The sequence below is a fragment of the Montipora capricornis genome, chromosome 4 (genome assembly GCF_036669925.1).
Source record: "Montipora capricornis isolate CH-2021 chromosome 4, ASM3666992v2, whole genome shotgun sequence".
Lineage (NCBI taxonomy): Eukaryota > Metazoa > Cnidaria > Anthozoa > Scleractinia > Acroporidae > Montipora > Montipora capricornis.
In genome coordinates, this window is record NC_090886.1 from 40672764 (window position 1) to 40699583 (window position 26820).

At 39.8% G+C, this 26820-nt stretch overlaps 1 protein-coding gene and 1 long non-coding RNA gene across 5 annotated transcripts in view; one reads left to right on the top strand and one right to left on the bottom strand.

Annotated features, from left to right (window-relative positions):
* Positions 1-4826: 4826 nt before the first annotated feature.
* Positions 4827-26820, bottom strand: part of LOC138046943 (T-box transcription factor TBX5-A-like) — a 29327-nt gene continuing 7333 nt past the window's right edge. The window contains exons 2-8 of one of the 4 annotated variants that reach the window (XM_068893572.1): positions 24078-24118; positions 23566-23827; positions 22218-22485; positions 15725-15877; positions 12217-12305; positions 8431-8588; positions 4827-7434 (exon numbers count right to left, since the gene is read on the bottom strand). In XM_068893572.1, the coding sequence (XP_068749673.1) occupies positions 6974-7434; positions 8431-8588; positions 12217-12305; positions 15725-15877; positions 22218-22485; positions 23566-23827; positions 24078-24105 (1419 nt within the window). In that variant the 5' untranslated portion in view covers positions 24106-24118 and the 3' untranslated portion in view covers positions 4827-6973. Of the gene's footprint in view, positions 7435-8430; positions 8589-12216; positions 12306-15724; positions 15878-22217; positions 22486-23565; positions 23828-24077; positions 24725-25683; positions 25804-26820 lie in introns of those variants that run through there. The other 3 variants (XM_068893573.1, XM_068893571.1, XM_068893575.1) reach the window with 3 other exon arrangements.
* Positions 26328-26820, top strand: part of LOC138046944 (uncharacterized) — a 31455-nt gene continuing 30962 nt past the window's right edge. Inside the window, exons 1-2 of the long non-coding RNA XR_011131751.1 lie at positions 26328-26405; positions 26564-26634. This is a non-coding gene — a long non-coding RNA (uncharacterized lncRNA). The remainder of the gene's footprint in view (positions 26406-26563; positions 26635-26820) is intronic.

Genomic DNA, 26820 nt, shown 5'->3' on the forward strand with positions numbered 1-26820 from the left:
AGATGGCGGATTTCAATTTAAAGTAGTCCATGCACTAATGGTCATCCGTCAAACTGACATTGGACATTTCCTTACAATGAAAACAGGCAGAATTAGAGCTTTAGTTCAACAAGAAATAGCGTTTCTAAGCAAAGCCGCGCTGATCTACAGTATTTAGGTCTAAAAACCACTTTGAAGACAGTTAGTTTTTACTTGTTTTGCTGGGTACTACTATGTCAATACTCTAAAAAATTCGATTTTCCAGGAGCTTGTCTCGTTAGTCTAGTGGGTATTGGAATATGCAGGGGGAACGCATCGATCAGGGTTCGACTCTTTGGCTCGCCTAATCTGAATGTTCTCTGCACATTGAAATGTTTGTTTCTTTGAAGTAGATTTGAAGTCTGAAGTAGATTGAACGTCGCGTAAGTTGAATAAAAAGGGAAATGTCAGTTTGCGTTATGGCAATTAGTGTTGACCTTTCAAAGCGCTATTGATGGCTATTTAAACACATTTAGTCCAAATGAGTGGTCAAGTATGACAATACAGGTAAAGAACTTTCGATTCAGAGAAACTTTTTCTAGGCCATACTTTCCCTTTAATCATGAGTTTTAGACTTACCTCAATGAGAAAAAAATCAGAAATCTTACAACTGCAGTGGAGTTAGCAGCAATTTTACGAAAGTTTTAAATCTTTTGAATAAATAATAAAGCAATTATTGAATTCGGCTTTCGTAAGATATGAAGAATTCTGCAGATCTCGGAGGGTGTTCGGCCGAGGTGGATAACACCCTCCGAGGTCTGCAGAATTCTTCAAATCCTACTCAGCCTCATTCAATGATTCGTTAACTTATTATCCAACAAGTGCGAGTGGAATAATTGTTAAATATTATGTCTCGGTTTTACCATCCGCCTTGAACTGTTGGTTAAAATTCCTGTGGGGTCCTCAGCAAGGAAGATTTATTGGATTCGTTCCCAGGTCTCTCCAGCCAGCTCCACGGCAAAATGGCGCTCAATTTAAATTTTACTTTGTCTGAATTACGATGGTTTAGCCTACTCGGCCTCAAATAACACAAAAATGTTAGAACTCAAGTCTTCCTGGTATGTATACGATTAGTTAAGAAAGCGTCGATTTGTGGATTTAACAACTGCATGATTATCCAGATTTTAGAGTACAGCTGTCAATCGAGTGAGTTTTCATCCTTCTGATGTATGTAATATTTATGTAGGAAAATCGTCCAGGACGACTCTTTGGATCGTAGAGATACAATGTATAAGCGAGGAAATACATTGGGTAAGTGTTTCGCCTATTCCCATTGATATTGTGTAATTATTGTGGTGTATCCGAATGGCATTTCCCAAACCGTTCAGACGAGACGAGACTGAAATACTTTCACTCATTTACTCAGCCAGTCTACGGCTTAGTAATCGATTAAAAGGAAATCGTACCATACCATTGCCAGACTTATTGCACAGAAACAAATCACTGGCAATCGTAATTCCTTAAAAATAGTTGCGCCACCAGCTTGCTGTGAAGATAGTGCACGATGCATTCGTTGGGCAGCTGGCGGGGCATCGTATGCCCAGGTTGTTTAAATCCTTGTTGTGTTTCTCAATTTGGAGAAACACGCTATGCTCGGGTGCGCTTTAAAGTTTTGGTATTGTGAATCGATATTTCGCGTGACGTCTCCCGGTTTTATTAATGTGCTAACAATGCATGCAGAGGCTGTGGAAACAATAACCTCTTTTGTTCGGTGGTGAGGAAATTTGAATATCACAACAGTGTGACGTCAATATTTTATAACAGTGAACATCGCTATTAGCGTAGAGCGAATTGGTGGAAAAATAAGAAGGCAGTAATGCCTTTACTGTGAAAACCCGAAAACCGTGAACACTACGAATATTTATGAAATGTTAAACGGTGTTTCAAGTAAAAGGCCAATCACGCGCGAGAAAACTCAGTAAATCATTTGTGTTTTTCTGATTGTTTGCAGCATAGTGGGAAATGTCAATGTTCACAGTTTTCGGATTCGCACAGTAGTTAATAGTAATAATGAAAATAATAACAACAATAATAATGTAATGATAATATTTATAATATTTATACAGGGTAACCATTTCAGTTATACAACTGGTATCAATATGGGCCCTGTGAAACTAATAATAACTGTAAATAATACAAAAATATATTATAGAAAATAAAAACAATTCTGCACTAACAATTTCGATTAATAATCATTGCACCTTTATAATCAAATCCACGTTTTGAAATTTCTAAGTTGATTTTATCAACAAAAAGGTTTCCTCTGGATCTAGTGTTATAAGAATGAACGTTGCGATGCTTGGTATTAAAATAATCCTTATATAAGTCAGGAGCAAGGCCCTTAAGACAGTTGTTAACCAGTTCCTTAGTGTGCTCGTCTCTTCTTTCGGAGAGCGGCTTCCATCCTAGTTTCTCAATGACGGCATCACTGGTCAAATCCTTAGAGTCTTTTAGGAAAATTCGGCCAGCTCTTATGCAAACGTTCAATTTTCTTCTGGTTCTCGTTGCTACAACCATGCCAGGTGATATCAGTACTCCACTAACAGTAAGATCATCGATTTAGAAAGACGATTTGCAGATTCGATTGTTAAAATGGGTCTGACTCTGGAAAGAATTCCTAGTTTCTTCGATACCTTGGTAGTTACATAATTAATATGCTCATTAAATGTAAGATGGTTATCAAGCAGAACACCGAGATACTTGAATACTTTGAAAAAGGTGATGGGGAGTTCCATTTAAAATCCCAGAAAAATCCTCTGCATTTTCCAGATACCTTTAGTCGTTGTCTTGTGCCAAAGAGTAAGCATTCCGTTTTCTTGATATTCAGAAAAGGGTTATTTTCTTTAAGCCAGTAAGAGACGTTCGTTAGATCCAGAGAGAGTTTCATTTCAATATCAGAGGTGGAATTTCCAGAGAAGTAAATAACATTATCATCGGCATACATTAAAATTTCTGAGAATTGCAGGCAAGATGGAAGGTCATTTATGTCAGGAACCCATGACCCGGAGCCTACAACTCTACTGTGTTCGTGTAACAGCGTTTTCACAGACCGATTTATTTTTAGATTGAATTTCCCGCGAATGAGACTCCCACAGGAGCCCGATGACCAATTACAAGAAATTAAGCTGACGTCATAGGGTCACCGAACCGGAACTGCCTTTGTTTTTTGACCTAATTCGCGGGAAGGGCTAGTCTAAAAATAAACCTACTTCTGAAAAGGCCGTTTCACAGACGCTGTATGGAAGTTGCACGCTCCAGATGGGCTCCTGTTTATGTATAATATGAAAAGGAGTGGACCAAGTATACTGCCCTGAGGGACACCAGATTGGACAGGTTGAGGGTCAGAGCAAATACCATCCGCGCACACTATTTGATTTCTGTCAGATAAGTAGTCAGAAAACCAGGCCAGAGGGGTGTCCATTATTCCATAACGCTCTAGTTTCTGCAGAAAGCTCATATGGGGTAGAGTATCGAAGGCTTTCTTCATATCGATAAACAAAGCACCAGCTAGATTTTCTTTTGTCCGTGGCTTTCAAAACATTATCCGTGAAGTATGTAACAGAAAACTGAGTGGAGTGATCGTTGCGAAAGCCAAATTAAAACTTACTAAGTAGATGGTTATTATCTAGATAGTTTTCTAGCTGTTTGCACACTGCTCTTTCCGCGGTTTTAGATAAAATAGGCAGGACGGAAATTGGGCGGTAATTATCAGGATCATCTTTAGCACCAGACTTGTGGATAGGTGTGACCTTAGCATTCGTTTGGAAAGTTTGCTGATGATAAGGATAGGTTGATCAGATGTGTAATAGAGCTGGCGGTTACAGCAGCACTGTCTTTTAACAGCCGAGCAGGAATCATTTCTACACCTGCAACTTTGTTAGGTTTAATCATGCGTAACTGTGAATAAATAAACCTCTCCCAAACTGTTAATGCCCTTTTTACGAATTTTAACCAGTTGAACGATGGGCGACTCTGGGATACGATGGTTAGTGCAACAATAACGGTATATAAATGCGCATCTTTTTCACAATTTTATTTGAGTGATTCACATGAAACAAATATATGTGACAACCTCGTTCCCAGGGTCTCTTTGTCGACGAGGAGAGAGACCCTGGAAACGAGGTTGATATGTATGAATCAAGCCAAACACTTTTCAGTCCTATATCAGTATTCTTTCGCGTAACGCCTTCCCAAAGGCTGGTTTTCACTAGCGATTGAGTCAGAGTCGGAGTCGTAATCAGAAGCGCAGAGTGATACGATCTACTGAAAATCAAACTGTCGGAGTCGGAAGAAAATGGGAACGTTCTGATTCTTCCAACTCCCATTGCGTCGAGCCTCACTAATGCTCTTGCGATTCCGACTACGACTCGGACGCTAGTGAAATCCAGCCCAAAGGCGTTGACATTAAAACCAGCTGCGACTATAGATTAAATGTCTCAGGAGCAATCAGAAGGTTTCTACTAATCCTTTCGATTTGTTATTTCTTAACGAATAATTTCCGTATTTTAACTCTTTCCACGCGTTTGCTTCTTTCCATAATAGGAAAGCGCGCTCAGAAGGGTATTTTTTTTTCGCAAATTTCGGCGGTGGGCTCTGGTTATGGGCTTCAGCGTATTTGACAATGACGTTATGAATATGTCATAGTTTTTTGATCAGGAGCAATCGCTAAATCTAAAATAAATAGCGAATTCTTGCAATTTGTAGAGGTTATTCTCAGGATAATATTTAACTTAGCTATTAGGATTGGCCGTTTTTTCCACATACTATAAACTTCTGGAAATAACACAAGACACAGGACCCTATTTATAACCTTTCTTTTATTTAAACTGTACAAAAACAATTATTTGGACTGTTGTTGGTCTCTGTCTTCCGGTCAATGTGCTATTCCAAATTTTCATTAGTACACAGCAATCGTTGTGCGACTACGATCAAAAATCATTTCTCGTTTTTCTTCACATTTCGAAAGTTCTTGTGATGAATACTCGAAATGCAAGATAATATGCAACCATTTTAAAGAGAAAAACTATTTACTTTGACAGCATTTTTTTCATTTAACGGTCCGCCCATAACTCGGTGTTGTCCTAACAGATAAGCCCTCAGAGAGCTGGATCGAGGAGAAAGCGACGTCATTTACAAGTACACCAGCTAAAAATGCGGCTTCATTAGTATGCAGAACACGAGTTTGACAATCTCGTGCTGCACACTAATGAGCCGCATTCACACACTTCATTTTTAAGATCTCTGAAAGCTTATCGAACCGCACCAAGTAATGGCGGACCGTTAAATGGAAAAAAGTGGAGTCAATGAGTCTTCCTATTGAAATTATTACAAAAGATTTCGCCCGTTACGTTAAGTATTCAATGCAAGTACTTTCGAAACGTGAAGAAAAACGATTAGTAGCTCTTTAATCGACATCCAAAACTAAAACGCCTACATTAATTAATTTGTTCTATATTTTAAATAAATACTTTCAAACAAATTGCTTTTCTTCAAGTTCCTAACAAGGTCACATATTTGGATCTCCCATAATTTAACTCTTGCAGTGGAAAATTATCAAACTGTGAAAGCAAGAGCGATGTTAAATATGTACTATCACTGATTAAAAAGCAACTAATTTGGTCTTAAACAAATAGCATTGCAGTACAAACTAAAACAGTTCGATTTGCATTGCTAAATGATTATTCGTTAAACTCTGGTTTTGTTTGGATGACTAGTTCTTAGTGAAAAATTATGTAAATATGACGAATGTCATTTTTGAACTATTTAAGGCCGTCCCCTGAATTTTTTGTCGCTTGCGGTCGAATTTTTCTGTCGTTAAGCCAACCTCGTTCCAGGGATGTCTATTCTTACCTTCCCTTGGAGCGAGGTTTGAAGTAGAGGTCTAGTACCTCCTATAACCCATTTCCGAGTTGCTGCATGCCTCAGTTTCAAAGCGAGTCCTGGTGCACAACCATTCAAATGGAAATGAGTTGCGTATTCTTATGCAAATCAAACTCATTTTCCTTACAATAGTTGAGCACCAAGACTCACTTCGAAACCGAGACAAACAGCAACTCGGAAATGGCCCATTCATGCCGTGGAGCATGTATTAACATCAGAACAAAGAGATGACTTGAATTGTAGTCAGTATTAAAAAAAGAATGTTCAAATTCTGTTATTATATTTTTTTGAAAACAATTCTTGTAAACTGATTGCCTTAACCACAACATTTTTTTCTAATCCACGCGACGGCGCTGCAAAAAGGAGGATGGCCTATGTCGCTACTTTATAATCCCCAAAACGGCTTACTGTATACCTTATCTGTAAAGATCTTCAACAAATTTATGTCAAACCGTCAACAATTGTAATTAGTTTGCGATGAATAAGTATTAGAAAACCCAATTCTCCAAATAAATTAAAATGTAGTCCAACCGTGTCAACTGAAAACATTAAAACTGGTATTTGTCCATCAGTGTTGGGTGTAAGGAAACGCGGTACTTGCATGACGTTTAACAAACTGAAGGAGGTTTTAAACTTAGTAAAACATGAATGATGAAAGGTGATCTGAGTATGGCAAACTAACATTATTGTGAGAGTATTCCAAAGTAAGAATGGTCGAAATATTTGCCCGGTGTGAAAAGTGTAAGTGTCAGGTATTGAAAGGTCTTTTTTCTTTTTAGTTCCTAAACGTCTGAATAAAAATGCTTAGGTCTGGTTTCATGGGTACTCAAGAAAGGAAAACTATGACTCCTTTTCAGAGTCACCAATCAATCGTCGAAATTTTGAACTTTTGGAAAGTAAAAGTGTTTAGCCGGGAGAGAGTTCACCTGAACGGGAATAAACTTAAAATGGACGTGGAAGAGTACGTGTAATCAATAAGACGTTTAGCCATCGTCAAACCACCCATATTCAAAGCTCACAAGCTCTGGATGTCGCCACCATAGTTCAGGCCGCATCTGGTCACATGTCCACATACTCAATGATAGGAATATGACGAAGGAGATCCAGGAAAGCCATGGTGAAAAGTAGTAGATATTGTAAGCGGTTTGCTATAATCATTCCTTCCCAGTCCGTACTCTGGGCGACAATCCAGTGTAGAGTGCACACGTGCGGTAAGGTGACTTGGGGTGTGGTGGATGGTGTGTTCGTTTGGATGGTTCATGTATCCTGGATGAGGAAGCGGACGCGGTGCGTGGCATGGGTGCGAAAGTGCACTTGTTGTGGTCAGCGGTTTTAAAGAGTTCATCGGTAGGTTTTGCATGTAAGGATGCGTTGTCAGGTTAAGACTGGGTGACGAATTTAAAGCTGTCGTCATCGCCGGCCTCTCAGGACAAAACGTTTGCTGCCGACAGCTGCTTTGTAGTGAAGAAAAGGCGCATGACGATTCGTACGTTTCGGATGGGCGACGAGAGAACATGACATGGCCAAATGCACTTCCTGGAAAGAAAATGAGAATTTGAACGTCATCTCTGCTGGATTTTCACTTGAAACGCCGTCTTTGTTCATGCATGTGTTCGTTGTTGGTACAAAAAGCGAGTCACGACTCCAGTGAAACAATGAAGTCTACATTCAAAGGCCAATACAGATTGGCCAATTAAACACTATGATGGTTGATAAAAGCACCTGCAGTCCCATTACTGGTATATAGTGCCCTATAGCTATATTGTTTTATTAACCACCTAAATAGGATATCACTTGGAGCAATCGCCATTGGACGAAAACTGTAGTCAAGGCCAAAGCTTCAGCGGGATTTCGGTAGCCCCTTCTTACACTCGAGATCGTGGCCAGCTGAGATAACGTGTACGAAGCAGTGCGGCCCAGCGGTTAGGACGTTTGCCTTGAGATCCGAAGTTCCCGGGTTCAAGACCCGTTCTGACCACTCGTTGAATTTGTTCCTGGTAGTCCCTGGTTCCGGCAACTTCTCAGCTGCACTTGTAAATAGCCAACTGGTTTGCCTCCGGACAGTTGGGATTATTAACAGTTGTTGTTGTGTTCTGTCGTTTCGTTGAATGTGTTTCATTGGCCCTGAAAAGCCCCCATGGGGAGCGGTCAATTAAGTATGTATTGTATTGTATTGTATCGTAACGTGGCTGTATAGACCTTATTTATAAATGGCGGTCACATTTATAATTCTTTTGTCCACGTGCAAATTAGCCTACCAAGCCTCATTTTAGAGCAAGAATTCTTTTCAATTCACTGTATAGTATCGAGGCTTGGTAGGCTAATTTGCACTTCGACAAAAGAATTATAAATTGACCGCCATTTATGAATAAGGTCTACACTGAGCAGAGATAATTGTGTGTTCTAGCATACAATTCCCTTACTGGGCTATCACCCTTGATTTCTGAAGTTAGATTTTGAGCCTTCCCAAAGCTAATTACGAGGGAAAGAAATTACGAGCTCTAAATTATCAGATAACTCTTTCAGACGTACCAGTTTGCCCCATCATTGGCGGTGGAGAGGGTTCGTTGATATCTGGGAATTTCGGCGGAGAATCCTGAAAATGGCGTTTGCAGGATTCGCTACTGGAATTGGACCCAGCGGGGGACAAGGGCAGGCCATCTGAGTCTGTGCAGTCGTCTGGTGACTTTCTAAAAGAGTAAATAGTGCGTATATGGTTTCAGTGCTTTAGGTATAAAGCTCATGCGTCTTCTTGGATAAGATAGAAGAGGCCTATTGAAAGGTGTTTTAGAACTTTGTAACTTTGTTTTTGTAACCTGCATTAGTTGTGTAATAAAAACACTCGATTAGTAGTCGCTGTTTTCATAAATACCATTTGCGGTTTTGTCATTTGGCTCGGCCCTACTTCTAGATGCATTCTTCAAAGACGGTGATTTTACCTAGAGCATTTACAAAATAATGCAGTCTTTGTTGTTTAAGATAATTCATTTGCAACGAAAATCTTCGAGTGGAAAGCGGCAGAAAATTCTCCTTAGTTGTAGGATAATAATCACATGGACAATACTCGCGCCAGACTATGCAATTAATAAAGTTGCAAGCTGGTATAAAAAAATGTTTGGAAACCTTTAATTGATTTTCCAACTAAGAAGTGAACTAGAAATCCTTCTAAATCCTCGGGGCCTGTACGGTATACATCGTGCCGGAAATCCCTTTTACATAGTCACTGCATGAAAGTCGAGAGAAATGGCACCGTGCGGATAGACATTACCTAGGACCGCAAATTTTGGTGCTCAAGGTCTTGGAAAACGGTCAAGTTTTAAACCGATTCGTGCTCTTACCGTGCCATTAACCGAAAGTGCTCTCTGACTTAGAATGTAGATAACGTGAAAAAATTATTCACCTAGCAACCTTGCCACTGCGCTTATGACTCAGAGTATAAACGGTTGAGGGAGGAGTGTAAGTGAAGTATTCAGTCGTAATAATTCTAAAATCTTGCCCGTTTTGTTTGCTACACTTCATTTGCGGTCGAAGTAATCTTTGAATAGTTGCATGGTGTTGGCGTATTTAATTGGATGGAATGTTTGCACGTGCAATGACATCCATTTATTTATTCTCCTTGTGAGAATACTTAATTAAATTGGGTTTCGGGTGTATAAGAACTTCTAGAGGTTTTTAGTACCGCGATTTATTAACCTCAAGTTGGATTAAGGTGGCAAAGTGCAAGCTGCCCTCTTAATTGTTTCATAGCTTTTACACCATACACCAAGGACACATTCAATTTAACCTCTTTAAACAGGGGCATCGCGGTTTTAGGGAGTGGTTTCCGATGTATCACTTGAGAGGGTTTTTATTGTTATAAATCTTGAAGGACAATTTTTCACAGTTGTTATCAAGAAAATTCAGCTTAAAGCTAATAAGCTTTATTTTGAAAAAGGGTTTCTTAAGATCGGCCGTACAAGATGGATTTAACTCTTAAATCTTTTGTTTAAATCTTTTAGTGTGATTATTCAAATGAATTCCAAGCTATAGTAGAGATGTCCATTACAAGAAGGATTTGAACGCTTCCTTAAGCGTACTCATTCATTTTTGCGCCTTATGCTGGAATATTGCTAGCGGGTTGTACTCAACAACGCTGTGATTAATGTCGATCTTCTTACGTTTTAGTCTGTGCATAGAACAAAATACCTGTGGGGGGTGGGAGGGGGAGCGTTGCATTAGGCTATTCAAACACATTAATTACGCACCATCTACAAAGAGTCTGAAGATAGCTTAAGTATGCGATAGGCAAAAGTGGACTTGTTTTTATAACTTGATTTTTGCTATTGCATCTGTTAATTGCATGAAAGGCGCAACAACCGGATCAAGGTCGTTTTCTTTAATTCGTACTGACAACTCCTAAGAAAACACAGACTAAACGCACAAGGCTTTGTTGTTCCTGTTTATAAGGCGACTTGAACTGAAATTTACCCTTTTTATATTCGAAATCCTCTGATATAGTACAGAAAGCAAGCATAGTGTTCGTGAAATTTTCACTGGCACCCAATGCATGGCAAGACAAAATTGTTACGTACTGGCCCCAGTTGTTCAAAAGCTGGATAGCGATACCCACCGGATAAATCACTATCCAGCGGATAAACACTAGCAAAACCAATTGAGTTATCCAGTGGATAGCGATTTATCCGGCGGACAGCGCTATCCCGGCCTCGTTTGAACAAGTGGAGCCTGGAGAAGACATTCCATAGAAGAGACTGTATAGTTATACTGAAGGAGAGAACATTTTGATGAAAGTTTTTAATTACCATGAATGAGGTTTGCTGAATATGGCTAACTAGATTGGTGACGGATTTCGAAACGAAAGGACCCCTTTCAGTTGCTATCAGCCGCAGAAAAATGGTCAAAAGTCCTCAAAAGAACAATTTTTACAGTTTTAGGTCTCAGGTTACCGATCGCAAAAATTAACACACGTTCCATGCGACGGAATTGGGGTGCTCCTGACACTCTTGAGTCTATTGTTTTTATTCCTCAAATAAGACGACCAGAAAATCGTGGCACAGCCTCTTTTAAGTTAATAACGACCCATTTTTAAATTTTACTAGAACCGCGAGAAAAAATTCGAAGCATAACCTGTCGATTTATCGTATTTTGAAAAGTTAAATATCAAGTCGTGATTGGATAGTAACTTTGCGGTATAAATGGTCGCCCATGTAAACCGGGGAGAAAAATTTTAACGTTGACAACCGCGCGCGGCCTTGACTGTTATTTCCAAATTCAACCTGGCAGAGGCGAGGTCATATCTCAGCGGTTTCCACTTGAATGTTCATTCAGTAACAGGAAATGTAGGAGACACGGAATGATCTGTTGAGTTTTGGCGATGGAAATATTGCAGGAAATTTGGAAACAAAACCTAAGACCGCGCGCGGTTGTGGGATACGGCGTTAAAATTTTTCTTCCCAGTCCTCCAAATTACGTCACCAGATCACCTTGGAAGGAATCCAGGTGCCCACTGGCATCCAGATCCCAGCCCATGGATTCCGGATCCCGAATAATGGATCCCGGATCCTGAGTCGTGGATTTCGGATTCCAAAATCACGGGTTCCACCAAAATGGATCCTGGCGCCCGTTTCTCGAAAGTCCCGAAACTTTACGGGCCATTTTCGGGTGTCACAATTCCCGTTGTATCTCAAGAATGGAGAGGATTTAAGTCATCAAACTTCACAGACATGTTTTTTTTAGTTGACTTGAAAACTTGTTAAAAGGTCGTCTTTCCAAAACAAGCGTTTGGCAGTTTCATAAATGGCTTTTCGGGTCCGAAAAGTTTTCGGGACTTTCGAGAAACGGGCCCCTGGATTCTATCGATACCGGATTCCAGGTTCTGGATTCCGGGTTCCAACGCCACCCATTGGCTGGATTCCAGAATCTTGATTGCTTCACATTGGGCGAAAAGGGAGACTCTCGAATGAAGCCTGCTGTATGCAGATCGTCCTGCTTGGCTAAGCTCTAATGCTTTTAAAATTATCCTCCGGTCTGTCATAGAACAACAAAGACCTACAAACACGGTCGATTTCAAGATTCGTTCCGACCGGTATTCTCGTCTTCTTTGCAAGTTTTACATTGTTATTCCTCAATGTTGAAAAAAGCTTAAGCCGCGAAGCCGGCCTAGAATCACGTTCCAAGAGTGCTTTGGTTCAAAGTTCAATTTATTTATATGGATTGTCCCCCTTATTAGGCCCCACCAGGATATAAGTTGGCAATTTATCACATGGACAAATCGATTTGTTATTATAAACCGTCATATATCACCGGCGGCGGCGTACGTACCTTTTCACTGCTATATGGTGCATTGTGTTATTGCAGCTGCCGCGAAATCCTTTAGCAAATGGATTGTTTTCGATCTTCAACTGTGTTATCTAGAAAAAAACAAGTCTGCATGTTTAAGTAAATTCTCCATGTTTTAACCTATTCAATTTACTGACGCACAATACACTACTCTCGGAGAAAATTGCCCAACTTAACCTTCATTTAAAAAATAGAAACTTTGTTCAATCACGAAACCTACTTCAATAGCGTGTATGGTTTGAATAATACCCGGCTTTAAGTGAACTGAAAAATACTCTCTCGGGTGGAGACGTTTGTTATCCTTGAACTTGGGATAAGCTTATAATAACAACAATAACCCTGAAGAAATTCTTTCCTGTGCTCTCACAAAAGCTGTGAGGCACTTGAAACTGCTATGTCTTTGCTTTTGTCAAGAGTGCAGCCTTTGCTTATGAGACGAAATTTAGTGTTAAAAAAAAAAAAAAAAACGACGGTGATTGGCTCCGATGAGTAGTACTACGTGCTCTTGAAAAGACTTCGAACAAATGCAGGAAACTAAAGCGGAAATGTCAAAGTTTAAATCGTGTTTAATGAAATAGACTACATAAAATTCCATCTCAAAGTAAAACTTGTGAATTTCTTGATAGATCAAAATAGTTTCTTCAAGCTAGAGCTTTCAAAGCGGTCCACCTTTACAATAGCCAACTGTGTGATGATAACTCATTGCGTTTGTCCGTCGGCGATCGGTTTCCCTTAAACAGGAGAGATCATTCCCTAGGCTTTTTTCAATTGATTGAAACTCAATTATAAAAATTTCTTCCTGTACAGTTCAGTGGTCGAAAGCCTATGGATTTGGCTTGCTTTTAAAATCATTCCTAAAAGCTTTTGTTACCCCTTTTAATCTTCAAATGTGACCTAAAAGCACAGTTCGTGTGTTTTGTGGGGCCCTCATCCGAGTGTGACCATTCCGGCGAAGAATGAATGCTGTAACGAAATAATACCGCCTTTCCGCTTACAAAATGGGTGTATGGTTAACCATGCAAATGAAAACTATTGATAAGTTTACTTTCCTGTAGCTGAGCTGTTTGTAATGCTTGTATGAATTTTGAGTCTGTGAATGTCATAATTTAGTGCCATTTAATTGAAAAACTATTTAATTGAAAACTATTGAGTGGTCTGGCAACAACATGGCGCTGATTGTCGTGTTTGAGTGACTTTTGAAGTGAAAACTACCGAGAAGCACTTATGGCGGTAGAGCTGTTTAGAATGCTGCACTTGCTGTTTCAAACCTTCGAGTCTGTATGAAACCATTAGTATTGCCATTCAAAGAATATTATAAGTTACTGAGCAGTACTTTCCTTTGGAGCTGTTTCCGATACCATACCCAAGGGGTTTAAATTTTGAGTGTGAATTTTGAGTCTGTAAATGTCATAATTTAGTGCCAACTATTAATTGAAAGGTTGAGTGGTCTGAGAACAACATGGCGCTGATTGTAGTGTTTAAGTGACTTTTGAAGTGGAAGCTACCGGGAAGCACTTCGCTGGGACTGTAGAGCTGTTTAGAATGCTGCAATTCCTGTTTCAAACTTTCGAGTTGGTATGAAATCCATTAGAGTTGGCATTTTGCCATTCAAATAAAAGTTACTGAGCAGTACTTTCCTGTGGAGTTGTTTATGATACCATACCGTAAGGGTTTAAATCATTTTGAATCTAGTGTGGGTGAAATCCTAACTTTTTAGCATTAAACTGAACAACTCCAGTTTGTTTTGCCGTACAAGATGGCATCTGTGAACAAGTCAGGGGGAACTGAAGGAATCTGACCATTCGAATTAAAGCTAGTGACCACCATTTTCCGCTGTTCTGTCTACGTTCCTGTGTTAGATCATTTTTTATCTGACCGGATAAAAATCCTAAATATTTAAACTGGACGACTGAACACCGTGTTGAAACTTCCTGTCGTTGTTCATTTCGTTGTTCATTTCGTGCATGAAATCCCGCTTCATTCCGCCTTGATATTCTACTGATCTAAAGGGTTGTTTGATCGTGTAATTCTGTTGTTGTATTGCAGGCCGTGTCTTTCGCGCTGTAGTATGTCTGCTAACTACGATCGAGATTCAAACGGAACAATGGGTTTTCCAGAAGTTGTCAGACTTACAGAATTTGGCTACAGTAATCATTTAAACTGATTTTGACTCCAGTGTGGCCCCTGGCCAAGACAGAAGGAGGTGAAAGAAATAAAGTGTGCGTGAATGAACTTGGCTACACGGAAAAGAGCAAGGGAAAAACAGACGTGCTTTGCGGAAACCAATTAATGAGATGAAATTAGCGGTTCGCCGATACCTGTCATATCTAAATCTGATAGTGAGCGATTCCGTGAAACCGCCAAAGCTGACAATTCCCATCGCCAACAAATTCATCGTCTTCACTGAGAACGTGCGGAAATGGCAGTGCCGATGAAATTTCGAAAACGTTTTGAAAAACCGTTGAAACGCTTAGTCTAAAGCGTGGACAGGTTACGCGCGCGTAACATGCCATTGGTTTCAGAGTGCAAATCCGAGCGTAGCGTAGCTCTTACAAGTACTCACTCCATCTCGGGTCTCAGTTGTTGTTCATTGTTTTCGAGCGTTTTAGTAAGAGTGGAGAAAAAAGTGTGCTGTTGGTTCCCTACCCTTTTCAGAGAGGGTGTCAACCCTCCCCCCTCCCCCCGAAAAACAGTACTAAGTTCACTTGATTTACACCTAACCCCCATAGAATTCAGTAAGCGGTTGATTGTGTTAACCCACCAAGGGCCGGTGTCTCGAAGCCCGTTGGTTAAGAGGTATCAAAACCGATAGGTTTCCATAGTATTTAACGCTGGTAAGCGATACACCTTATTCCAAAATGGCCGCTGATTTATGCGGATACAAATTGGCCCTTGTTGCCTCGTTCAAGATAAAGTATTCTTTTGAATTTTAAGCTCAAGAACGAGGCATCAAGGGCTTATTTGAATAAAAGCAAAAGAATATTTAAATGGCGACCATTTTGCAATAAGGTGTATAACCATGCTTTGAGCCCCCCCCCCCCCCCGGCCAGGAAGGGGGGGGGGGGCGTTTCTCGAAAGTACTGAAACTTTACGGGCCATTTTCGGTTGTCACAATTCCCTTTGTATCTCAAGAACGGAGTTGATTTAAGTTGTCAAACTTCACAATCATTTTTCTTTTTGTTACCTTGAAAACTTTTTAACAGATCGGTTTTCCAAAACAAGCCGTTGGCTATTTCACAGACGGCTTCTCGGGACTTTCGAGAAACGGGCCCCAGGTTGTAGTAAATAATCCGGGCCAGGATTCTCTGAACAGCTGAATGTGTTATTTTAGCGGGTAGAACACTTGAGCGACTGGACCCTTTACTCTTCAGAAATTATATTTGTGACAGTTGGTTGTGGGTATAAGTGCTAGTTGAAATTCTCAGGGTTCCTACAAGGTATTGTTACCTTAGAACGTATCGTTCTTCCTGGACAAACAATTTTCACTCACCCTTGGGTTCTGATAAGCTGTGACTCCCATGAATTGTGTTTCTGGAAATACGAAGGTGTAAAATGACCCATTTCTCAATCCATAAGGACTGTAGTCCTTGGCTGGGATGACGTGAACACGAGGCTGGTACTTGTGCATTGAGTTTAAGATAACCTGCAATACAAAATGGCACAAACTCTCAATCTGAATTTGGGAAAAGGTAATCTTCACCTGACGTAATAATAATAATAATAATAATAATAATAATAATAATAATAACAATAGAGCAATTTTCAAATGACTGTCTAAAGTAATTACGAGATTGCAATTGCTACGCTTAATGATTGGTTTAAAAATCTGGCGCCAATTTATCAACCAATGAAACGGAAAACCAAAACCACGCACGATTTTTCCCGCGCTTTGAGCAAGTTACATGGAATTGCTACGAATTTGGTTTGGTTCATTGCGCTGTTTTCACCTGGTGCGATTGGTCGAAGTAATAACTTTGGTATTTGTTTTACGACACTCATTGAAAACCGCTCTAATAATAATAATAATGATGATGATGAGGATAACGATGATGATCATGGTGGTGATGATGTAATGATGATCACCATCCTCATTATAAGCTTTAAGTAATTTGAAGTGATTACGTTTATGCTTCGACTTCGGTTCTTTCCTTTTGTCTCAGTCAATTTGAGCCAATGACCCCGAGCCTACAACTCTCGTTTCTTTCCTGAAATCATTCTGGTGTCGTCAAACCGTCTATATTTAGCACGGCTTTTCGTCGAAGTAGTGTCAACGCTCGATGACTGCGTTTATATCACATATGCATAAATTGAACAAGAAAAAACACGGAGGGCGTGAATCAGTCAAATATAATCAGATGGACGAAAAAGATCGCTCAGAGGAGACATTACGTATTTACTCCTTGTGATGATCTCCTGGTTTCCGTTCAAAAAGTCTAACTGCTTATCACACATGATTGAAAACCAACAATTAAGATAGCAATTATTATGGAGGCATCGCAGCCCACTGGTAAGGTTAGATCGCTTATGTTGAGATGCGGAGACCTGCAGGGCCCGTTTCTCGAAAGTCCCGAAAACTTTTCAGGCCCGAGAAGCCATTTGTGAAACTGCCAACCGCTTGTTTTGAAAAGCCGATCTTTTAACATGTTTTCAAGCTTACTAAAAGAATCATGTCCGTGAAGTTTGACGACTTAAATCCTCTCCGTTCGTGAGATACAAAGGGAATTGTGGCACCCGAAATAGGCCCGAAAATTTTCGGGACTTTTGAGAAACAGGCCACTGGTCTGAACCACTTTTTGATCCTAATACTTGTAAGTAGACCACTGATTTTCCTCGGGCCAGTTTGGATTAAAAAGAAAAAAAACATTGTTGCTCTGTTCTGTTGTATCATTGATGTTTCAATGACCCCGACGGAAAGCCTCTATGGGGAGGGGTCAGTTAAGTGTGAATGTAGCTAACGAATGAGATGCACGCGTCCCTCGTACCCTGCTCTTCAACATCACAGAAATGCAGGCTGTAAATCGTCCTTCATGCATTTTCGTCAAAAACGAGATCATTGAGCAGATCATTAAAATTGCTCCCAAGTAGGTTAAATAAGGTTTCTTTCACAGCCCATTATTGGACACCAGTGGAAAGTAAATCCTGCTGAAAGCTTTTGTTGAAAACCAACGATCAAAAGGGCGGTTAAGTTGAGATAAGAATATTGGAACGTAATTTTGAATTTCAAATTGCTAGGTAAAACAGCAAATGTACTTTGTCAGTCAGTAAAAAAAAAAAATACCAGACGGCAAAATCTGAGAAAAGACTGCTCTTGTTATCACTGAATTAACAAGCTGTCGATCAGGCTTTCTCTTTTTTGAGTGTATAACATTTTCAAGTTCATATTTTGAGCAATGTTATCCATCCTATTTGCTTCAGTCTAATTGGTTAAACGAAATGAGAGAGATATTTTGCATGGAATCCTGTATCTTCTTTCAATAGTTTCGAACGTTTAAATCCCCCTGATCGCCTTATCTCACACACCTATCACACGATCTGCTGTCATTTTTCCAAGTCATTGTGCTCTCGAAGAGCTTTCACAATCACTTAAGAAGGCGGAGTAGATTAGTCGCCAAATCACTTGTTAATCAGTATCCTAGCACCTCTCTCTATTGTGGAATTGTTTACATCGTTTTCGAGACTAAGAAATGCTCATCTATTAGGAGTCATTTTGCTTTATATCTTGACAGTTTAATGTTACGTACCCAAGCGTATGCCGTGTCAACTCGACAAATTTTAATTTAGCGCGTACAAAGGAGACAAGACTAATGTGCTTTTCATTAAGCTCACAGAACTTTTTCACCGTTGTTTGAAACAAGAATATATTGTGCAAAGCTCTTTAGCTTGTCAACAAAGGCAATTAAGTCTTTGTTCGTATCGTGGGCTTTTCAATGGACCTTTGTAGCAAGTGCTTCGTGTTCGTGTTTTCAGCAAAAACGCACTGCAATTTAAAAGCATCTGTCCTTCTGTAAATTTTTAGATCATTGCGCATCGTTTTTTCACTTTTTGTTGATGTGCAGTTTATTCTTTTTTTTTTTTTTAATAGCAAAAACGGCGAAATCGTTGTTAAGTCCGCTACGTTCGAAATCCTATCTTCTGAAGATCGGTTTACTTTGTCATTATTACATCCCATAATCCTACAACTTTTAAAACGTAGTTTTTATCAAAAAGAAACTTTAAAATATATTTGTTGAATGTCTTCCGGCCGTCCCCTTTGTTGAAAGCGAAATGACAACGGACCAATATGTTTTTTTTTGTCGATCATGATTAAAATACATTTTCCGTCAGGACAAAAATTGTTCAAGTATCCGTCCCAGATTTTATCTACGTATCCTCCAAAAGATTTCGCATAATGGCACTAACCCTATGCTTTGTCTTTCAGTCTACTCTTGTCGATTCCTCGAATAAAAGTTTGTTCCCTTTTACGTTGTTTTTAGCTAGAACAATTGATTGATCACTCGACAGAAGAAACAAAAAATTGAAATCTGTCTTGCGAAGATCTGACCCCGAAGCCTGCTCTTTTAAGCCACTTTCTGGAGGCAAGAAGAGACAATTTATACAAATTTAAGTGCTTCACTTTCCGTAGCTGGAGTTTCTTCAGAGCGTCTTCCGTTTAAAAAGTGGTCAGTCTCATGCAGTTATCCCCTGAGCGATCGAATTGATAATACTGAAGACATTGGTTAACTTTTGGATCTTTGTAACGGGGGTAAAAGGGAATGTGACCAGCACAACGACGTCTTTGATGCAATCATCGCGCGGCTTCCTTTATGCGAGGGATTTGAAAGAAATCATGTTACTCGTGTGATATTGACATCCCCAGTTCTGTTTTCGAAAATAATGCCATAATTACTCTGAAAAATCCTCTCTGGCAACTCAATCAGGAGTTGAAGCGCAATCATGAATCATAAATCATAAATAACCGCACATAAATTAGAAGGAATTATGAATTTTTGCGTTCACAACTTGGGAATCATGAATTACGAGAGATGGTGAAAAGAATCATGAATAGCAACTTGTTTATTAATCTTGAATAATTGGGCTCAAAATTATTAGGAATCACGAATATCGAAGGTCAAATCATTCCGCTTCCACCTCTGAAACTCAAATATAGACATATTTTTAGCTGTTATACCGCACTTGGATACGCCACTACCAACACAGTCCTTTTTCTTTCTCTCAATGGTTGTTTTTAATGAAAGAGTATCGAGTACTCAAATTTCGCTGATAGCTTTTGAAACGAAATAAATGGATGGGAGGGAATTGGAAGTATGATTTGTAGTTCCATTTGACCGTAGTTCGTCCTCTATTTCAAGATCCAGTCAGTTTTGATTTGACTGAAAATGTCGACTTTCAAGAAAGGGTACAGACCGGGATATCCGGAGAAAGGTTTTTCGGAGCACGAACGGAAAAATTTACAAATTCAACCTGCATAAGGCTAGGGTGTCAACTCATGGAGTCGAACGTGAACACGCTAGAACCAACGTTCCTCCCAAGCTAAATCTTTTGTGTAATTTGTGGCATTGAAATACAACAGGTAATTCACTACTTTTCATTGATTTAAGGTCTCAACGCGAACTCGGTGATTTCACTCAATTGTAGTTTTGAAAGCGTGGTACATGGTCCGCTATTGTGTAAAGTTTAACGATGCTCATAGAAATATGCTTGATATGTATTTTAAGAGCCAGCTTTCCGTTCTCCCACGCATTTGACATGAGAGGGCTCATTAAGACCGCACTGGAAGCGAATTGTGAAGGAAGTCAGGCTTCTTTTAACTATAAGGAGAATTTCCGAGAGTTAATTAAGTTCGAGGCTACATTCACACTCGTTCATCTAATCTATGGTCAAATTGTGAAGGCCGAGACACTCTCACCGAAGAGTGAGAATCATTGGAAACCCGTACTTCACCGACATCATCTGTTTCTCGATACTGCGGGTGAACGTAATTTTATAGGCACCGAGCAGTTTTCTCCAGACATGCCCTGTTTGTGTTGGAATGATGGTTTAAGCACTCCACAGAGCTCAGAGCTCTAATCAGTACCTCATATTGTAGTCTAACAAATACTATGCAATGATTTTGGTCCTCAGCCCGTCTTCTCCCTAGTTCTCTGGAAGGGCGTTTGAATACGCCTTTCTTTTGGAACAGTGAACTTAAGATTTCAATTTGCGCCATGAGTCATCTAAGCTATTTTAGAGGTGGGGTAACATAGTTCCTGAGAACGCCATCCTTCCTTTCCTTTCTCAAACTTCAAGGCCAGCTAGACACGATAGAACTTCTTCAAAGACTCAAAACCCGTTTCAATCTTACTGGGTATTGGTCCCTTCGTGTGAACGAATCGAGTTTCCAATCTTAATTGTTCAAGAGCAAAGAAGTACTTTTCTATAGATCGTTTGTTGCCTTTTGACTTGGAATTAAATCTTCTTTTCAAAAGAAAAAATGGTCATTAAGCCCTGAGAAGTTGGGTGTAGAAAGCTCCCAGAGACTTGGCAAAGAGTCTAATTTTATCTTACATGAAAACTTCAGTAAACGCCTTTCAAATAACAGCGGCAAATGACGACCATTGACAAAATCAAAGTTAACATACAGTATATGCATGCATATATGAATTTAAACTCCAAGAAAGTTTAGTCGACCAACGCCTAAAAGAAGTGAGAATAAGAAGGGGAAACTGAGTGAAGGTCAAAGGAAAATTTATCAATGCCGTTGATCACAAAGTTTGGCGTGAAAAGCTTCATCATAAAGTAGCTTTCACTTAGAAAGTCGGCAAAGCATTTAGTCACGAAAATGTGACTCTCTCTTTAAAACCATCCAAGTGTGCGATTTGAGAAGAACAAATCCTGCTCGATGGCGACAGGATTGACAAAAAATCCCCAAGTTTAATGTCACGCTGGCCCCTTAAATTTTAGAGATCCTGTGGAGCGGTTAATGTGGCTCACTGACGTCCACAGCTAGTTCGTGCCCTGTCCAAAGTGGTTCAAGGGTTTCTTTGGAGCCTTTTACGGATACTTTGTATTCTGATGCTTAATATCGCACCTCTCCATTCAATCATGCCGTTTCCCTACATCCCCTTTTAGTAACGGAAACATAATTTAAGCTTCTAAGGTTGATTCCATTTTCGACCGAGTTAGCACCTCCAGATTGGACGCCAGAACAAATTTAAAGGAAGGAGAAAATTTTTGTCATGTCGTAATCCAATTTTCTCTTGATTTACATACCGACTCACCTGACCTCGCCACCTTGAACCATTTAGTAATTTTCTTCCACATTTCAACTTTGAAATAACAGTTTCGATTGGGCCATTCAAATAAAAGTATTTATTTTCCATTTGGTGTTGTTTCTAAGTTGATCCGGCCTCGAATTGAAATCTCGCTATTGATAGAAATTTAAGTTAAATTCTTAAGAACGGTTTTATCAACTCGACTTCTACTAGGTAAACCTCTACATTAAGTAATAATTAATATAATTATATGCAAGGTGCTTCTTTCAGATTATACTTGCTGTTTATATCACTCTGGTCTCTTCGAAACTGGCGAAAGCAATCGAACTCTTACTTTCACTTACTTCAATGGCTCACCGGCTCACGTTCAAAACTACTGAGCTTCGTGGAAAAGAAACTGCTGCTAGAGATATGCCAACCCTCGATAGTTAAAAGAAAACTCGAACTACAGCTTTTCAAATTTTAAGTGCCACGAGTAGCATTTGAATTTCGAGTTGGGTTCTAGTGTTCGAGTGAATAACTACGATGAAGGCATTTAGAGGGAAGATTTTGAACAGCAGGTAGTCCTTTCAAAATCCCTTCTTAATATAACTTAATTAAGTAAAAATCTAGCCCCATTCGTTTTGACTTCTTTTGATGGTAAGAGAACCGGAAAAAACATGAAGACACAGCATTTTCACGCAACAAAGCCAAAGGGAACATCTTTTTGTCAAAGTGTACAAGGTAGCTTACGTGTCCAAGTTGATCCATGTGATTGTTGGTCAGCTTTAACTTCTGAAACGAAACAACCTGTCTCATCCACTGCGATCCTGTTCCAGGCGAATCTGGGTGAACAAAGATTCTTGTGGGCATCAATGGCTCTGCCTTTCCAGTTACAGACCATTCTGAATTATGAAACTTGTATCTATTGTCGTCTGCTGGTATGATGTCCAAAACTAGAACGTATTCCTCCTTGGGATTTAAGCCGCTTATGTTGACTCGAATCACGGGAAACATGCGTCTGTTCACAAAAATATCAACAACATAAAATGGTGGGTAAGAAATTTCCGTTGATGGAGTCGACAGACATAGACCTGCACTTTGGTGTCGTTTTGAATTGTGCGAGGCAACAAGGTTTCTTTTCAGTTCAAGTTTTTTTTTTCCCGTTGAAAGGAGCCCTTTATTTCTCTGGGTCATGTTGGGCAAAATGCACGAAACGGGTTAATCGGTATCGCCCCAAGTGGGATGAAACAAGAAAGAAATATGTTTATCTTTAACTGTGTCGTTCGCGTATGGTGTAATTTATTCCGCCCTTTTATTGCTACATTTCATTGGACTGGCATGGGTTTTCTCTGTGTCCTTTCTAGACAATTCCCACATTTCATCCACGGTGCAACTCGCACAAGACAAATCTCACAATTTTTTCTCAAACTGAGAAGCCCTCGCAAAACAAGTCGCAAAACCAGGGCCGGTGAACGCGCTTCATTATTAATTTCGAAAACATAGACATAAACACGTTGTTAGAACGCTTTTGGAGGGCTTGACAGCTACGTAAATCGAGAGCAGTTACGATGATGGTTGTTGAAACGTGAACTCTTATCACACATGTTCTTTGAGACAGCGCTGTCAAAGTTTATAAGTACGATCCTGTATATTGTTTGTTTTCTTCGACCTCCCAGAAACACTAATACGGCCTGCAAGAAAACTGAGCCAAGGCAAGGAAATAATTTTGTAAATTCTTCAAGTTCAGAGCCCAGTAAAGCAAAATCGCCGAATTCTCTCAAATATCTCTTAAGTGGAAGCCAAGATGAGACAGGATCGCATCATCACAGGAAAGTGTTGAGCAATGATAGCGTTCATTTAAATTGTGTCAAAATTTGGGAAAAGTTTGTCCACAGAATTGAACACTCCGTCGAAATGTCTTCAACGAAGCTTCAATGCCGGGCGTAAAAGCGTTAAATGGTCACTATAGGGATTTCATGAAATCTTGTCCTTCCTTCGCTATATTAATCCGCGAGAGTCTTCGCATTAGTTAATCGGAAATATCATCGCGGTAGGGGGAGGTTTTGGTAAATTTATTTAGTGGCTATTATTCTCTTACCGTCCCGTTTTGGTTATGATCATTTCTGTTCCAATCTCATGAAACTTGTCCCAAAGATCTTTATTCTCCAACTCGACTTCTAAGCCACAACTGTCTGATCTTAGCTGGCCGTGCGGGAGAGAAGATGAGAATCCAAATGCCATGGTGTGTATTTGCGAATAAGCCGAGTGAACCGTTTGGTTTGATATGGTAGAGGAACTTTGTATATCCTCGTAAAAGTTTGAAGGTCGGGTGTAGGAGATGAGCGAGTCAACGTGACGATCTGGCGGAAGAAAAATTATAAAAGGAGGCCGCGGTGTTAGCCTTAAGATCGCTGATGCGCATGAGGAATGCTTGAGGTCTGGCCGGCCTCCGGTACTTTCTTAGTGTAACTTAAGGACGCCAAAACTTCGTTACAATTTCCATTACGTCAGTTGAAGCATGAAACGCATCCGCGGAAGCGGGATTGTGAGGCTTAGCAAGGCAGAAACAAGGAAGGGCATAACAGCCAATAAAAGAGAACTTTGCCTTACCAAAGTCGAAATCTTGTCCCTGGAGCATGGAGTTGCTGCAACTGAGAGAAAAACTAGCACGTGGAGCAAACTGACCGTCTGGGCTTTCAACGGATGTCATAATCACATAAAAAACTAAACAGCTCTTGACGGTTTGTGTATTCCTAATAACAAGCTTCAGTGAGTTATTTGCGCCTTATATTGGCCGACAAGCGCGTGTGATGTCCAGCAAATGAAGTGGTCAAGTTACTCGCCGGTTATGTTACCTGGCAGGTCAGATGGTCGGCTCGCGACCCCGGCGTGATTCAATTCAAGCACATAAACAGCGCTTCCGAGCTCAAGAGTAAAGTTTTGCCGTTGCAATCAATCATTAAAAGATTTTATTTATACGCCATAGAGACATAATGTCGCTGGCTTGTGGACATTCATAAATCACTTAGGCGTTCTGCTCAATTACAGTAATGAATCTATTAACACTGTGATTGGACAAACAGCTGTCAAATCTCCATCAAAGTTGTCTTTGGATAGCAATAAGCAATGACGTTTTTGTCATTTCCTGTTCATCTTTAAATAGCTATTGTGTAGACAATCAGTTAACCGCGTGAAGGAGGCGGACTTGGACAGCCCATAACAACCAACATTACACCAAAATTATCTGAGAAAGAATTACTTAGATATTTTGCTTTGAAAAGAGAATCGCACGATGAATTTGAATGATAATAGCGGTGTACTTGAACGCGCGCACGATACAATACCGAAAAGATTTTATAAGCTCAACATAACCAAGTATTTCCGGATCTGTTCTTGCTCACAAATCTTGACAGATAGGAACTTTCAATGAGCCGGCTGGGAAAACGTTTTGTGTCCCAAATGAGGAGAAAAGAAAACAACCATATTTGAATTTGTTTTGTACTCAAGTTGAAAAGAACGCAATCGGCAACAATGGGTTGTGTAACCATGTGGACATTGGCATTGTTCTGGACCAGCTTTGGGAATACTAATCAACAAAGTACCATACTTTCAATAGCAGCTTTTGCACGCGGTTGATAAAGAAAACTCTTTTGGAAAAAAATGCTCTGGAAAACAAATTAGATTGAAAAACGCAACCTTGCCTCCGTTGAACCACTGATTGACATGTGCCTATTAAATATTGCACTAAACCAACAAACGACAACCCTTGCTCACGTACAAAAGTTTTAGCACGGCCAAACCCAATTTTAAGAGTTTTAAAGCAACCGATTTTGTCCATGAAGGCCAATGAAGGCGAAGAAAACTATTGAATTTTAAATTGCGCTTTACCTGTTTCGAATTCAGCATGTTACGGTTTAAGATATTAATCGAAGACTTGCAAATATCCCGCAATTTCTTTATGCCTAAGGAGGATTTTTCTAGAAATTAAGTCTGGGAATGGAAACAGCGAACTATGACCGATGCATTTGTACAAAAAAGTAAACATTTTTCGTGGACTCGGCTTCCAATAACATTACATTATAAGTTCTACACCGGCGGGAAATGTGATCATAAAAACGTAAGCAGTCGATTTACATGGGGGTTTTAATCATTAAGGAAAACAGAAAATAACGCAAGTTTTGCAAGGAAGGACGGGTTTATGGTAAGGTACACTAACCTCCCAGCCATTTCCTCAGCTTTTAAAAGATACATGCATTTTCCGACTATTAGAGACGTTGCGGGCGTTCTTCCGGCTATCGCAGACTAAGCGCGGTTCTGATTCTATTTTCTGCACACAGGAAAATGTGTTAGGGAGTCACGGCCACTCTCCGTGAAGAAGATTCACAAGCGTTATAAAATAGTTGAAAAAAATTAATTTGGGGCACTGCAGTTTCTCTCTTGTGTTGACATCGTTTAAGTGCATGGTATCGCATTGGAGTAATTCCATTATTGCATGCAAAAAGCTTTTAATAGAGATTACAGACAAGAAGAAAAACATGCCCTTGTGGCTGATGAAATACGTTTTTTTATAATTATTTGATTGCCTTAGCCCTAGTTATCGACTTCAAGCGAAAGTTAAGTATCACGGAAAAAAAAAAACTTTGCTCAAAGAGTCTGTGGTCTGTGATAGTTTCCCCGCCACATTTTTGACCTAAAGAAACCAAGTGTTATGACATTGTTTATATTTAAATGTTTTCAGATTGTTTTGTTTGTTGCTTTCTGGCACACGATATTGTTTTAATATCTCTTCCATTTTGACGGAAGCGGAGTTCGATCCCTGATCTAAATACTTTCCATTTTTCTCTCTGGACGTGACCATTTGCTTTCATTGTTCCTTCAGCGTTTCCTCCTTTGTGCGGTTTTGGACACGAAAGCTTTCAAGATTCGGTTGACACTATTGTAGGAGATTTTAAAACTTGACTAGCCTGTTTTAACCCTATTCACTTTAAAACTTGAAAACCTGCCTTGAGCATACTTTCACTACTTATTCAAGCAAACCAAAAGTAAGCCGCGTTTGGTCGCTTTCATTGAAAAGATGTCATTTGCTTTTCTTGCAGATGAATAATTACTGAAAGGATTTAATCAAGCAACTCGTAGAGTGTAACTCCGCGAAAGCATGGCATTGCAGGTATGCACTGAGCATTACCAGTTTCATTCAAGGCATACTAAAGGAAAGCCGAAGGGCATCCAACGAGCAAATTAGGCCAAAAACCTATTGAGCGACATTTCTAGACTCCTTATAATGTTTTAAGACTGTCTAAAGAGATGTTTTTATCACCTAGAAGAATTTGATCTGTTTGGAAATCTTAGCTGA